The following is a 15,135-nucleotide window of genomic DNA, read 5'->3' as shown; positions in this document are numbered from 1 at the left end:
TCTCTCTTTAACCGATTTTCTTAAATTCAGTAGAGAATTAAGAGATTCAAGGTACAATTGCAAATTTATCTTCTTCGTTAATTGTAATTTCGTATTCTCTGTAAGGATCATCCCACTTACAGTCTCGACTTGACAATAACTTTACTGGTTTTCATAAAAAAGAAGCGTAGCGACCGTTTATGTACATCCAAACAGGTCGTTGAACATTTAAAACCCTGGTTTTGGAGACACCAACTTCAGATTGACAAAACTGTTTCGAAAATTGGTTCAATCGAATGCAAACATGTGTTGATCATCATGGGGAATACCTCGAAAAATAATACAACCATTTTCACTGTTTAACCACTGTGTCATATTTTCAGTATGTCTCTTACTCAACTTTTATCAATGTGGACCTTTTCTTTGATTCAAGTAAAAAATGTTGCGCCTATAAGATATATATCCTGTTCTATAATAGACTTGTCGCTTGTGTCTATTTGTGCAAAATTTTGCGCCTATAAAATATATATCCTGTTCTATAATAGACTTATCGCTTTGTCTATTTGTGCAACAATGTCAAATGCACGATATTTGAAGATATTATTTTTGACTCAAGCTAGTTAAACTTTTCTGTTTCACTATACCCTCATCGTATGTATACTTTAAAATGTAGCTGTTTTGAGAAATGTATTGAACTGATAATAGATTTCAAAGAAATAAAAAACTCATATTCCCAAAAGCATAGGGACGGATGCTAGTAAGCTATGTACCAAATTTTATTTTTCTATGGATTTAATATTTACATTATGACATGAACTTTTTAAGAAGTAAACAAAATGCATCCAAAGGAAATTCATTGCGGAAATTATGCCTTAACGTCAATGTAAAATAATATAATTAATTTCAGATAATTTTTATGACATTCGCTTGTCTGTTTGAAAATTATCTGAATTATTTTATTTTTACGTTTAACAATATGAATTATTTTAATATATATCATTTTGAAAATTTCATTATTTTCATTTTATTATAATACTTAACGGCTTTTACATTCTATATATGCTTAGAATCTTAGTCGGAGGTTTATATATTCAGCAAAAACAATTTTTTGTTCTTTGAATAAAATTGTAATTAAAATAAAACTGGAATGAGATAAATCATAGCGAATCTCATTGCAATGACATTCATAAACAATGCAATTAAAACAATTTATTTATAATTAAATTCGCTATAATAGTTCAAGTGCATCTGAGATTTTTGAACGTAGGTGTACCTCGAAATGCGAGTATGCATATGTCTGCAAATACGATCAGTGGAAATTCAATTGTTATTACTGATGTAAATAATTTCTAAAATAGAACATATAAACAATGTATTTCCTTGTATCTCTACCTCCATCGACATCAGCAAATATAACTTTAATTGTTTTCATATGCACAACTGTTGCAGATACGACAACGTAAGTTTACTCAATAAATTCCATCATAAATTAGATATATACAATAGACAGATGTTTTGTCTTCTTCAGCTGTAATTTATCCTGCTAACACGTGGTAATGTTTAGTACATAGATATAATACAAATAACTTTTAGTTTTAAAATAAAACTTTTAATCCTGCTTTTGCATAGAAACATTCAGATAGGTTTTGTTTTGTTTGACTTCGATGTATCAGATAAATAAATAAGTTAATCAATTAAGAAAAAAAATTAAATTAAAAATAAAAACTGTTAAATGAATATGTTATAAGAACAACATTAGTTTATCGGACATTCCTAGTTGATTACTTCAACTATCTAAGTTCATTTGTAGAAGTTAATACTAACATGTGTTAAAATACATGACCCACTTCTTAAGACGAACTAAGACTATTTTAGTCATTGGCACTATTTCACAAAATTATGATTTTGTAATAACCATAGTTACATCGATTATATACTCGCATATGTAACTGATGCTTGGATGTCCATAATAAAATAATATATGATTTCTTTACAGTATTCGAACAATAAGCTCTACGAGGTAACTGGTAAAAGTCCAGGTAACAAAGGGTTAGCAAGGGATATGTCATCCATATCCCCTGGAATTGATGTGATATAATAGTCATCGACTACTTTTGAGACCTTTGGGATCGTGGAATGTATTTTGGGATCTATATAATGCAATAGTCATCTAGTACTTTGGAAAAGAAAACACCTTCAATAATGAATATCATATACAGAAGAAGAAAGAAATCGTCTATAAAGACAAAATTGCATGAGAGTTCGGATTACTTCTACATCCACCATATTTGCCAGTTTTGAACTCTAAAGAGTATTATTAAACCCATAAAAATCACTTCTAAAGAACGAGTTGAGAAAACCTCAGCCATTAGCATAATAAAGGCATCCGGCTGAGGCCGCAATCCAATATTCAGTGTGTAATGATGTTGAAAGCTTTGTATTTGTGGAATAATAAATTTTAATATACTTGTGCTTCTACCATGGAATCACAATAGGATGCACATATATACCTTCGTATATAGAACCTCATTTTGAGATAAGGAGTACATATAAATGAGATTATAAGATGATTGTTAGGATACGGATTATATATATACATATATATTATATATAAATATATATACCTATAGTAATATACGTCTTCTGATATAATATACAAATTATACTGAATGCTTCCAGAAGAAAACATTTTGGTACAACTTATTTTAATCAAGCGGTATTTAACAAACACAATAAAAGTGTCTGGAAGAACCTATCTCAGTTATAAAAACCTGTCCCGGAGCACAGAAATAATTTAGTACTAGATTTTAATTTTTGGACTTCTCTTAAATAGTAATGTGTAACTTTGTTTTTATCTAACTACATATTCGTCTATAGTCGTATTTCTTCAAATAATTAATTATATAAAAATTTGAATTATTATAAATTGCTAATTAAGTAAAAGCTAAACTTTATAATAATAATAATATTATTAATTAATAACAATAATAAGAATTTCAATAACCCAACAGTACCGGCAGTACCGGAGTAAATATGCACTCCACTAGTTTAAAAAACAGAAAGAAAAACTATATATATAAATCAAAATATATATTATACTTAAACTATATATTTAACTTAACCTAAAAAAAATTTTAATACAATTCTAGAATTTGCAAATCGAAAATGTGAATTAGACGGTCATTGGGGTGGTCGTCCAAATGAGACTCATAACCCCATCGGTTGGACTGATTATCAACCTTGTTTTAAACCGGAAGTCACTGAGCTCATGCAGCAAATGAAGCACTTAGATGTAAGATAATTTTTAACATTATATATATAAATAAGAATTTTTTGTCCTATAAAAGAAAATAGAATATATTTTTTATTTTCTATAGAATAGAATAGAAAAAAATAGTAATAGTGCGGAAATTGCCAAAACCAAAGGAATCATAAGTTTTTATAATCAACCGAGTTCTTGGCTTAACAAATCGTCCGTATATATTTCCAGTAATTATATATGGACAGTTAAACTAACAGTTAATTCCAAAGACCATTGATGATGGATATTTCTAGATAACTCTCTGTCCAAAATTCACTTGATTATGAAAAGATTTCATTTGGATTCCAAAATTTCTTCTTTATTACCACCCTTTGTTTATCTATTATAAATAATAAAATAAATAATTATATTTTATTTTTTATTTTTAGCCGTTTCTAGAAATTGCGAAACGTACACGTACTTTAGAAATTGTTGGGCTTATACTATCTCTACTAGCATTAATTTTATCTTTAATAATATTTTGTAATTTTCGTTCACTGCGTAATAATCGTACAAAAATTCATAAAAATCTATTCATTGCTATGGTACTTCAAGTCGTAGTTAGACTAACGCTTTATTTGGATCAGGCCTTCAGGCGGGGAAACCAGACGATGGTTACAAATACAAGCACGCTAGGAATTGAAAATACGGTGAGTGTAATTTTTATATAAATTTAACTAGTTTAACTAATATATAACTAATATATATAACTAATATATATAACTAATACATTGTGACCGAAAAGCTTCCGGAAATTTTAAATAAAACGCAAAATTCTTAATCTTCATCAATATTTATTTTATCTCCTTCAAAATATGCTCCATTGAAAGCGATACACAAATGCCAACGTTTCTTCCAATCATCAAAACATTTTTTATAGGCGCTTTCCGGTATGGCTTTGAGTTCCCTCTGCGAATTCTGTTTTACGTCTTCTATGGATTCAAAACGCGTTCCTCTGAGTGGTAATTTGAGGTTGGGAAACAGGAAAAAGTCACACGGTGCAAGATCAGGTGAATACGGTGGCTGTTCGATGGTATTTATTGAATGTTTGGCCTTAAAATCGTTGATAATGTTGAACAAATTGAGGTGAATCGGAACAAGCCGGGCGTTGACACGTCGCATACACAAATTGTCCACCAAAATCAAACGAGCCATCTCACGACCGATGCCTAGCTCTCGTGCTATCTCTCTAACACTCACATGAGGATTTTTGAACACGATTTCCTTTGCCTTTTCAATGTTTTCGTCGGTGGTAGAGGTCGAAGGTCGTCCAGAACGCGGCATGTCTTCGACGGTCGTACGACAGTCCTGAAAGGCTTTGTACCACTCATAAACTTGAGTTTTCGATAAAACTGATTCCCCATAAGCCTTTTGTAGCATTCGCAACGATTCTGCACACGAAATTTCGTTCGAAAAACAAAATTTGATGCAAACTCTTTGTTCAATATTTTTTTCCATTGTTTTTTTCGCAACGCACTACTGAGGTGAACTGGTTTCAACAGCTGCCGTAAACGAACTGTCCGACAGATCGCGCTCATTTTTGGCATAGTAATTAAGGACAGTGCTGCCAAACTACATAAACTTAAAATATCGAAAAATATACAGCGCGCGAATTTTAAATGAGAACCTCCGAAAACTTTTCGGTCACAATGTATATATAACTAATATATATAACTAATATATATAACTAATATATATAAATGTACATTTATTTGATATTCAGATGTCTGAATTGGTGAATCAGCACCTTTACTCTATTTTCTCTGTGGACAGTTTTAAGTCACACTAAGAATAACTGAATACGGGGCTTTATAATATGATGGATCTGATGTCTTTGTATCTGCCTGTGTTTATCAAATCTCGCTGTATTTTTAGGATGCTGAGTGTTGAATTATTGTGACTGTCAATTATATTGAACAGTTTCAGAGCACGATCTTTAATGTATTTTTCGACTGAAGCGACCCGCAGATCTCTGTGGATATCCGCTCCTCTTACGTACCATGGGGCGTTAACCAGTTTTCTTAAGGCAATATTTTGTCCTCTTTGAAGAATTTTTAAAGTTGAGTTTGGCGCTTGGCAAAACGCAATACTGCTATAGAGTGGTCCTGGTTTAATAATCTGCTTAAATATGCTAACTCTATACTTTATGTTGAGCTTTTTGCTGCTGATGAGCGGGTGAAGGAATGTGTAATATTTGGTCAGCTTGAGCTCGTTTGGATTTGAAATGTGCTTTCCAGGAGTGCTTGTTATCAAAGGTTATGCCTAGGTATTTGAGAGTATCGGCCCATTCTATTTCTTTTTCTAGTTTAACTAATATATATAAATAAGCGATAATGGTTTTAGAATTTATCGCAATGGCAAAATCGCGGTAATTGCTTGTCAGTAATAAATCTACTCAACGCGAAAAAAATAAGATAAATGATTATTAATACTAGAACGATTTAAAGTTACAATATATAAAAAGTCCTTTTGAATCCATTTGTTTTTATGCAATTGGTTTATGCTCTTTCAATTGTTTATTTGCAATAAAAGAAATAAAAACTTTTAGTGCAAAAAAAATTATTTCAACTGAAGCTCGAAATGGCACCTCACACCAGAAACGGAAATAAACAACGAGGAAAATTGTGCATTTGTCTGTCTGCACTTTTATTTCCGCATGGAAAATGTCATGAACTTTCCGAACACTAAATTATTAAATAAAAATTCATAAAATCAACAATGGCAACAATTGCACAAAGTGTGGATAATGTTTTTATAACTCAATACCCTTTTACCTTAGGGACTCCTTTAACCTGTTTTCATGCAATTTAAAATAATCCAGTTTAATAATATTATTCGAACATATAGTATATATGGTATACGAAATCTACTAATAATCCGATTTATTACATAAATAAATTACAACCAAAATTTTAAAATATTGTATTCATATTTTTAATTAAATTAAAATATAATAAAATATTAATATAATTCAATTAATTTTTTTTAAAAAATTACTTTGGTAATAATATTTAATATTTAAGGATATTGAATATTGAAATAAATATTTTCTAAATATTTTTATGCTATTATTAGTATAGTATTAAAGATAGCATAGATTTCTTGTAATCTAACTGTTTAATATATCAGATATCTCAAAATATGTGTTCAAACCGGTCAATTTGATTTAGCATATAGGGTATATTTTTAGCTGCATAAAAACTTAAAATATTACTACAAGACAGAAATATTGTTGGAATGAAATTGGCACTTATATGACTTTATTTGACAATCATTTGAATATGACTTCCTGCATATATCCATCACGGCTACGAGTTACATGGTTCATACAATCAGACCAATTTTTGATAATTTTTTGCAATAAATGTGACCGTATGGAGTTAATGATGGCATGAATATTGGGTTTCAACGCTTTAAAAGTTGCTGGTTTGACAATTGTCGGCATAAACCAATGACTTAACATAGCCCTACTTGACATAAAAAGCAATCAAGAGGCGTTAAATTGCACGAAAGAGGGGTCAGCGGCCAATTCTGGATATAAAGTTGTCAATTTGATTGATTTCGCAATAAACCGATTGTTAAGCGCGCTGTATGGCAAGTTGGAACCAAATATCGTCGACGTTAAACTGATTAATTTTTGGAAACCAAAGTTTATAAAAAGTAACCAAGAAGCGTTAAATCGCACGAAGGAGGGTGTCAGCGGCTAGTTGACAGGGCCACTTTTGAAAATAAAGTTGTCATCAAATAGATTTCGCAATACATCTATTGTTAAGTGTGGTCTTTGGCAAGTTGCGCCGTACAAATGGCAAGTTGGAACCAAGTATCGTCTATGTTAAATTGATTAATTTTTGGAAAAACTTTATAAAAAGTAATCAAGAAGCGTTAAATCGCACGAAGGAGGGGTCAGCGGCTAGTTTATAGGTCCACTTTTAAAAATAAAGTTGTCACCAAATTCATTTTGCAATATATCTTTGGCAAGTTGCCCCCTATAGATGGAAAGCTAGAACCAAAAATCGTCGATGATATATTATAGGAAACAAGAATTCAGTCAGCATAGCTCGATAGCGCTCGCCATTCATCGTAACACCGTAACGCCAGCTCCTTCCTCATTTCGGAAGAAATAAAGACCGATGCTTCTGCCAGCGCGTAAACCGCACCAAACAGTTAGTTTTAATAGATATATTGGTGATTCGTTAACGGCTTGAGAGTTATCTTCGCTGCATATACGGCCATTTCGCTTATTGGCGTAACTATTTAACTAGAAATAAGATTCATCACTCAATCGGTAAAGTGCTCTATAAACTTCTAACAAATTTATTTTATTCAAAATAAATTTCTACAATCTAAAAGCATTGTTCATTGTTCGACATTTTCAGCTGTCAAACCATACTTATCAAAATCGATAGTTCTCATGTAGCTAAAAAAACGTCCCATAAAATAAAAATAATAAAATTTTGCCAAGGTTTCGCTTAGCTGACTATACATATCTCAATTATATGTAATACAATGTAATTAGATCTGTTTAATACTTAATTCAGCATGTTAAATTTAAAATTAAAATACAACCCTGCATCTTAATCGTAATATTTTGCTCAAAATTTATCTTACGCATAGTTGCATTTGAAATGTCCCTTAATATCAGCCTTCGGTTGAAGACCATTTTCTTTAATTTCATTCTAACCTTAAAACTGAATTTTGTGTGGAAAAAACAATTTAATTTCGCTGAAACGGAGATGAAATTAAGATTTTTGCGAAATTAAGGTATGTCTGAACATAGTGTTATCTTGATAAGCAATATGACAAATATAAACTATTATAAATTATTATAAATTATATATATATTTTTTATGAATGTTATATAAAATTATATCTATTTTATTATTTTATATAAAAAAGTAATTTATTAAATAAAATAAATTAAATAATAAAATTAAATTTCATTTCAAAAAACGAATATAATTATCTATTCCCCCGCAGCCTTATTTATGTGAAGCTTCATATGCATTGCTTGAGTATGCGAGAACTGCAATGTTTATGTGGATGTTCATAGAAGGCCTGTATCTACATAATATGGTTACAGTAGCTGTATTTCAAGGACGATTTCCGCACACAATATTTTCGCTGATAGGCTGGGGTATGCCCATATTAATGACAACAGTTTGGGTTATATGTACCGCCGTCTATACAGACAGTGCGCATGACTGTTTATGGAACTACAACTTGACGCCTTATTATTGGATCCTAGAAGGGCCACGGCTGATAGTTATATTGGTAAGTAATTATATTAACTTACAATAAAAATTTTTCCTATTCTTACTTTACAATAATTTAATTAAATAAATATTTTTATAATATTTTCAGCTAAATTTCTTCTTCCTGTTGAATATTATACGGGTTTTGGTAGTGAAGCTGCGTCAAAGTCAGGCAAGTGATATCGAACAGACGCGAAAAGCAGTACGCGCGGCTGTTGTTCTCCTACCTCTTTTAGGCATTACGAATTTATTACATTTAGTTCCAACACTGAATACGCCATGGAAATTTGCTTTGTGGTCGTATGGCACGCATTTCCTAACCTCATTTCAGGGATTTTTTATTGCAATGATATATTGCTTTTTGAACGGTGAGGTAAGTAGCGCAATAACTTTTTATTATTATTATTATTTACTTATATTTTTTTTTTTAATATATAATTTTATTTATAAAACTGAAATATTATTTCAAATGTTTGGCATTTATTTAATAAAAAGCAATAGTATTTTAATTTTTTATGCGTGGGATATAAAATGCGCAATCTGAAATCACAATGTTATTTAAACCTTTATTTAAATTTAAATTATAAATAGAAATTAAAATTAATTGACAGGTAAGGGTAAGTGAAGAAATTAAGTTTATTATTATTTTAAAAATAATATAATTAAATAGTGGTTTTGGATAATAACGAATTATAAAATTATATGCATTACAATTCTCATGTACTTTGGTTTGAAGTTACTGCATGTTAGATTAAAGATTATACGTATTAAGGAATTGGTAATTTAAGTATTCACACAGCTTATGTTTGTCTTTCAGAGTGAAATTTTAGAAAAATCTTTGGATTATTGTCATAGTACTGAATTGTTATAAGTATTTAAATAATGCTGCAAATCAAATTTTTTAACTTATAAACGTTAGTTTGGAACTATTGTGGTTAGACACATTAGCTATTTTTATATATTTAAATAAAAACCGATCACATGCGTTTACTCGTTTATCGATTTGTGTTATTTGCTGTGCATGTTATATATGACTACCCCATGTTTAACGAATGCGAAGTCAGAGAAAGACTCAGCCAGTAGAAACTAAGATTTTGACTATTTAATTAGTTCACACTTTCTTCCACTAATATTGTTGTTTCCTCTGAGTTTGGCAGTAAAAATTGAGTTAGTTCAATTTTTCGAATGGGAAATCTCAAATGAACTATGTGGGATGCATTCACGGTTGCCACTTATGGTACTTAATACCAAAATTGGTACTTTTTTTTTCGTTTGGTACTCATGTTCAAAAAATGGTACATTTTTGACGACCCAACTTTATTGTGGATATTTCCAATTAATTTTTTTTATAAATGCAACTTTGCACTATTTTATATTTTGTTCATTTATAACACTATGAAAAACACAGAACAAAAAAAAATAAAAAGGTCCAAAAAAATTTTGGACCTTTTTTTACAGAAATGGTACCTTTTTAAACCAATTTTGGTACAGGAAAAAATTTTCGAGTGGCAACCGTGGATGCACTATGCAGTGTGCTCAAAAATTTCAAAAGCTCTATTTCCTGTATACACCAGTAGTAAAAGTAGCATCATGTAAAAAAAAAATAAAATTAATGTCAAAACTAATCAACATAATTCACTAAAACTGCCTCTGCTCTACATTTTGGGACCCAGTTTTCTGAAGTTTTGCGACGGTTATTATTTATATTGTAAACATTGACAATCCTAAGAGTATTGTTGAGTGCTAGCTGTCTTATTGTTGTTTTTGCTACCAAAACTCGAAGTGACATTTTGCTGCATGTCTTGAGGTCGGTAAGTATTGCTTGTGAAGATTTCATCGCTTTTAAAATCATCACTATCTTATTCCGAAAATTTCATTATTTGACAGTGATTTGTACTGTTTTGTAGTGACTCAGCATAAATATGAAATTAATTTTTATGACATATTTCATTGTGATGTTAAATGTATCTTATAAAATCCTGAGTGTACCGGTAACCTAATTCCCATTTTTGACAATAAAGCCCCATACTTTGCAACTTTAAAACGTTGGTATAACGAATTTGATCGAGTTGGACAATAGCTCAATGATGACGATGATACTTGTGAATGACGTCCAGAACAGTAGTTGTATTTAGAAACAATAGATGCCATGCAAAAAATCATGGAACATGATAATGATTATCAATTGACATTGTGTGAGATGAAATAGTGTCAGATGACATAATGTTAAATGAAGACAAACTAAGACATTACTTTCACCAGTGCTCTTTAAGTCAACAATTGACTTTGTTTTCATTAAGATTTCATGAAATTTGATAAAATCTTGATTGTTACAATATTAACATATTATCAATAAATTTAAAGACGGTGCCTTTAACGCTGTCTATAATATTGAGGCACCTGGTCAGTTATAGGTTTATGCATATGAGCTCAAACACAGCTGTTTTCTATATAGATTTTCCAATATTTGTTTACACTCGAGGCACTTTAAATCAAATGGTCGCTGTTATTATTTTGTGAATAAACAGCAAAATGACTCTGCTATACTGTCTTGATTCACATCCTGATGACCAATTATATTCTATAAATCACAATCAAATTTACTGCAATTCTTTGAAACCTTCATTTGAGGTTACGCTACCACAGCTACCGTTATCAGACTCTTACATTCTTGTAATATGATCATTTGCATATCTATTATTGTTGTTGATGTTAATGTTTCTTTCGAGTTGATGATAAAACCTCATTAAATTACGGGTGTGGACTTGAGTCCATGGACCATTATCAATAAATCTATATTTATTTATCCATAAGTGTGGATAACATATACCAGTGACGATGGGTGTTGTCCTCAAAAAGAAGGAGTCTTGCTTAAATGTGAGTTGCCGGTTTTAGTACTTCGTTACGTATATACTATATAGCTAAGCGGTCAATACGCTCAATAAAACTACCAAGCCGCTTTCATGATTATTTTGAGCGTTAAGAATTCAGATAACGCTTAGAAGAGTCTTACTCAATAGCATTAGATTCGTCTGGATTTTTAAATAAATTATAAGAAACACATTATATTCTCAGGGTTGGTTTAATAGTTTGCAGTAATATTGTGTATTGGTTTGTTCCATTTCCATGTTATTGAAAAAAAATCTGTCTTTAAAATAATTTTTGGGAACATACATTTGGACAGTAAAAAATATTTGACTATTGTGTAAAGGTTATTGACGTTTATTGAGGTAAAGAAATTGAAACAAATGTTCAGCGAAAGTACAATTCTTCTATTTTGTTCAAAAAGCTGTGTTCAATAAGCATTAAATGTTAATAATAAGAAATAAATATTTCTTGATATAGTAAGACATATAAATTTTATTATTAAATAAAGAAAATATGGCAATATCTTAGCCATATAACTTAGACTAACATATATAATATGTTGGTTAACCTATTGCATTTTCATATCAAATAATTCACCTAATCAAGACTTAATTCGCCTAGATAAGATACCACTAAACGCAACAAATAAAATATTTTATTTCATTTTGAATGAAATAAGCCAAACTATGGTTCAAACTTGTTTTAAATTTTTTATTTAATTTTTTTGAGTTCATTTTTAATTTATTTTTGACACTCACGCTTGCTTAAATCCAACCTTTACGTACAAATTTGTTATTATTCAATTTACATATTTCATTAAAGGTACGAGCCGTACTCCTTAAAAGTCTTGCAGTTTATATGTCCGTACGGGGTCATCCAGAATGGGTGCCTAAGCGTGCATCCATGCTATCAGGTGCTTACAATACAGCACCCGACACAGAAGGACATCCGCAACCGGATGGCAAAAGGTACTCTTAATTGTACTTTTTGTACTTATTAAATAACAAATTGTTTAAAATGATCAATTCATATCATATTTTAGAAATAATTCACCACCTAATAAACGTAACAATGGGCGTAAAGCAAGTACAACTGTGTTACAGACGACACCGCATCAGAATCTTAACCCACGTACGCATATAACTGGACGTCTATCGAACAGCAGCGATCGTCGGCTACACACAAACAACAACCACAGCAGTGAGACAAAAAGTGGCCGAAAGAATTGGTTGTATACGATATGCTTTCGGGGTCAAAAGGTACTAAGGGTACCGCCAGCGTCATCCGTTCCTCCCGAGTCAGTTGTATTTGAATTGTCAGAGCAGTAGTTAACAATTTTTAAATATACAAATTGAAAACCCTCTTAGAAGCGCATCCCGTCCTTCATTAAATAAAAAAAAACGTTTTATCTATCCATCACAGCCCATTTGCGTATTGTCAGTCAGTCATCAGCTTTTAGATTTGAGTACTACAAGTTTTTTTAAAAGCTTTACGAAATTTCATTTTTGTTGTAGTTTTGGATGATAAATACGAATTGCTTTCCATGTACCGCTTTACCCTTTAGCAGTCAGTCAAAACTAATTTAAATGCTATGAAATCTGTGTGAAAATCGAACGTTTTCGAAACACTTTTTAATCATTCATTTATTGTGATTTGTAAATACGTTTGTATTTAGATACTTTTATGGTTTATAACGTTTGTATAAATAAAGTTTGTAAATAAATACCAAACACAATCACACTTATTTAGAGTTCAATTTTGAGTATTTGAAGTTTTTAATACGCGTTTTACAATTTTTTTATATCGATTAGTAATTATTATTAGCTGATATTGATTTTTGTTTTGCAGTTTTTGTTTTTGCATATAATGAAGTCGTTAAGTGATGGCATGAATCTAATAACCAATTAAGACCTAATCAATATATCTATTTTTTTAAAAAAAAAAAACTGATTTCATTAACCAATTAAGACCTGAAACTATTTTTTTTTTTAAAAAACCCATCTTTTTTTTTGCATTAAGGATCTCAGGTCATAGCAAACTATTCTAACTGCTAATACAAGTACAGTTGTTTTTGTGTAAAGAGTAGTCAATGGATATGATAGTTGAAAATTATAACGGATGAAAAATTATTCCCAACCCTTCATTATTCTCAACCATTTTTTGCAAATGATTTACTATAAAAATATACGATCGAATAAAATCGCAATGAAAAATCTCATATCACTGTCATTTGGTTTATCTATTATACAATAATAAAATGATTTTTTTATCCTTGGCCCCGAAACGAACTCACGATAGTGAAATGATATCATTTATCTCGAAAATTATTTATCTTAATTTTCACTCTATGATTATTAGCGTTTACTAGGTAGTATTAGCTCTGGAATCTGAAACGTAGGATTTTTTATCCTTGACCCTGAAACGTTATCTGCTAAGAGTGGCGTCACGTTAGTTAAATGATATCATTTAACTTCATTTTCACACTATGATTACTAGCATTTACTAGCTAGTACTAGTTCTGGAATTTGAAACGAAAGAATCTTATCCAAAATAGCACTAAAATGTTCGGGTAAGGTTAATTCTTCTCGAATTTCGTAAGCCACACTTAGACCAATTTTTTTCCACCTATATCACATAATCATGCCCACATATGGTGGGCATGTTTCAATACTTTTTTCGGAGGATTTTCTGAAGCAGTAGTTCTGATCCACCAAGAATTTCTTAAAGATTTTGTAGTAAGATTTTAGATAACATTTCAGTAGAGTATTTTAAATCAGAACTAAGTAAGCTCGTCGTACTATAAAATATATTTTAGAGTTGTACAATATCCGAAAGAAACAAGAGTTCAATACTAAAATTTTTTAAAATAATCGAAATCGAAGAAATATTGATTACATTTTCTTCATATCGAAAAACGTTGAGACCATCGTGACATCAGAACCCATGTAATTTCCTATCTCAATCATACTATGTGTTTCGCTGTAGTCCAAGAGATTGTTTAAAGTTTCTGATTTCCTGAAGAGTATTGAAGAACACAATTAATCCTAATGTCGCAATGCAAAGTTCCTTCATATAATAAAAATAATAATAATAATATACTGTTCTTATGAGTCTTATACTTTTAAAATAAGAACTTTAAATCTTAGCTTTTTAAATTATTATATATAAATATATATTGCAGTAGTCTTGACCTTTAATATATCCATCAATTTTTTGTTGGGACTATAAGATTCCGTATTGTTATTAGCAATTATCATATCTATAAAAAGGATATTATATAAATTATTTTATTTTTTTTAATTAAAAATTGGCTAATTTTGAAAATTACTTTTTCGTTTTTATTTTTAGCAAAAACTATTTAAAAATAGTTTTTATATTTTTTATTAAAATTTTTGTGCGTCAAAAAATAATTATTTTGGGACATTTTTTTTATCCCTTAATAATGATTTTTTTAAACAAATATGAATTTTAAATTGTTAAAAAAAGTATTTATAGCAGTAAGTTTTGAACCACGTTACTTAAGAAAAAATAGGTTTACTCTAAATTTCTTCATTAATTGGAGGTTTTTTTTTTTTCAAATCATTTTACATAATATACACTTAATGTATTAAAAAGAACGAATTTTTTTTTCAATCATTGGGTTTAATCTATTCAATGAGCCCAATTAAATTTTTTAAATAATTCCGATTTTTTGATAAATATGATTTTTTTTCACTTGGTTGGTCTTTACAGCCA

General features: G+C 30.0%; 1 protein-coding gene across 1 annotated transcript in view; it reads left to right on the top strand.

Moving 5' to 3' along the window:
- The window catches only part of LOC119669737 (PDF receptor), a 34,790-nt gene extending 21,684 nt beyond the window's left edge, over positions 1-13,106 (top strand). Inside the window, exons 3-8 of the mRNA XM_038079749.1 lie at positions 3,129-3,271; positions 3,670-3,930; positions 8,258-8,551; positions 8,642-8,905; positions 12,223-12,368; positions 12,443-13,106. Of these exons, the coding sequence (XP_037935677.1) occupies positions 3,129-3,271; positions 3,670-3,930; positions 8,258-8,551; positions 8,642-8,905; positions 12,223-12,368; positions 12,443-12,728 (1,394 nt within the window). The 3' untranslated portion in view covers positions 12,729-13,106. The remainder of the gene's footprint in view (positions 1-3,128; positions 3,272-3,669; positions 3,931-8,257; positions 8,552-8,641; positions 8,906-12,222; positions 12,369-12,442) is intronic.
- The last annotated feature ends 2,029 nt before the right edge of the window (positions 13,107-15,135 follow it).

Source organism: Teleopsis dalmanni, chromosome 1 (assembly GCF_002237135.1).
Source record: "Teleopsis dalmanni isolate 2A chromosome 1, ASM223713v2, whole genome shotgun sequence".
Taxonomy (NCBI): Eukaryota; Metazoa; Arthropoda; class Insecta; order Diptera; family Diopsidae; genus Teleopsis; species Teleopsis dalmanni.
Note: the sequence above shows the minus strand (reverse complement) of the source record. Positions and strands in the feature narration are given on the sequence as shown.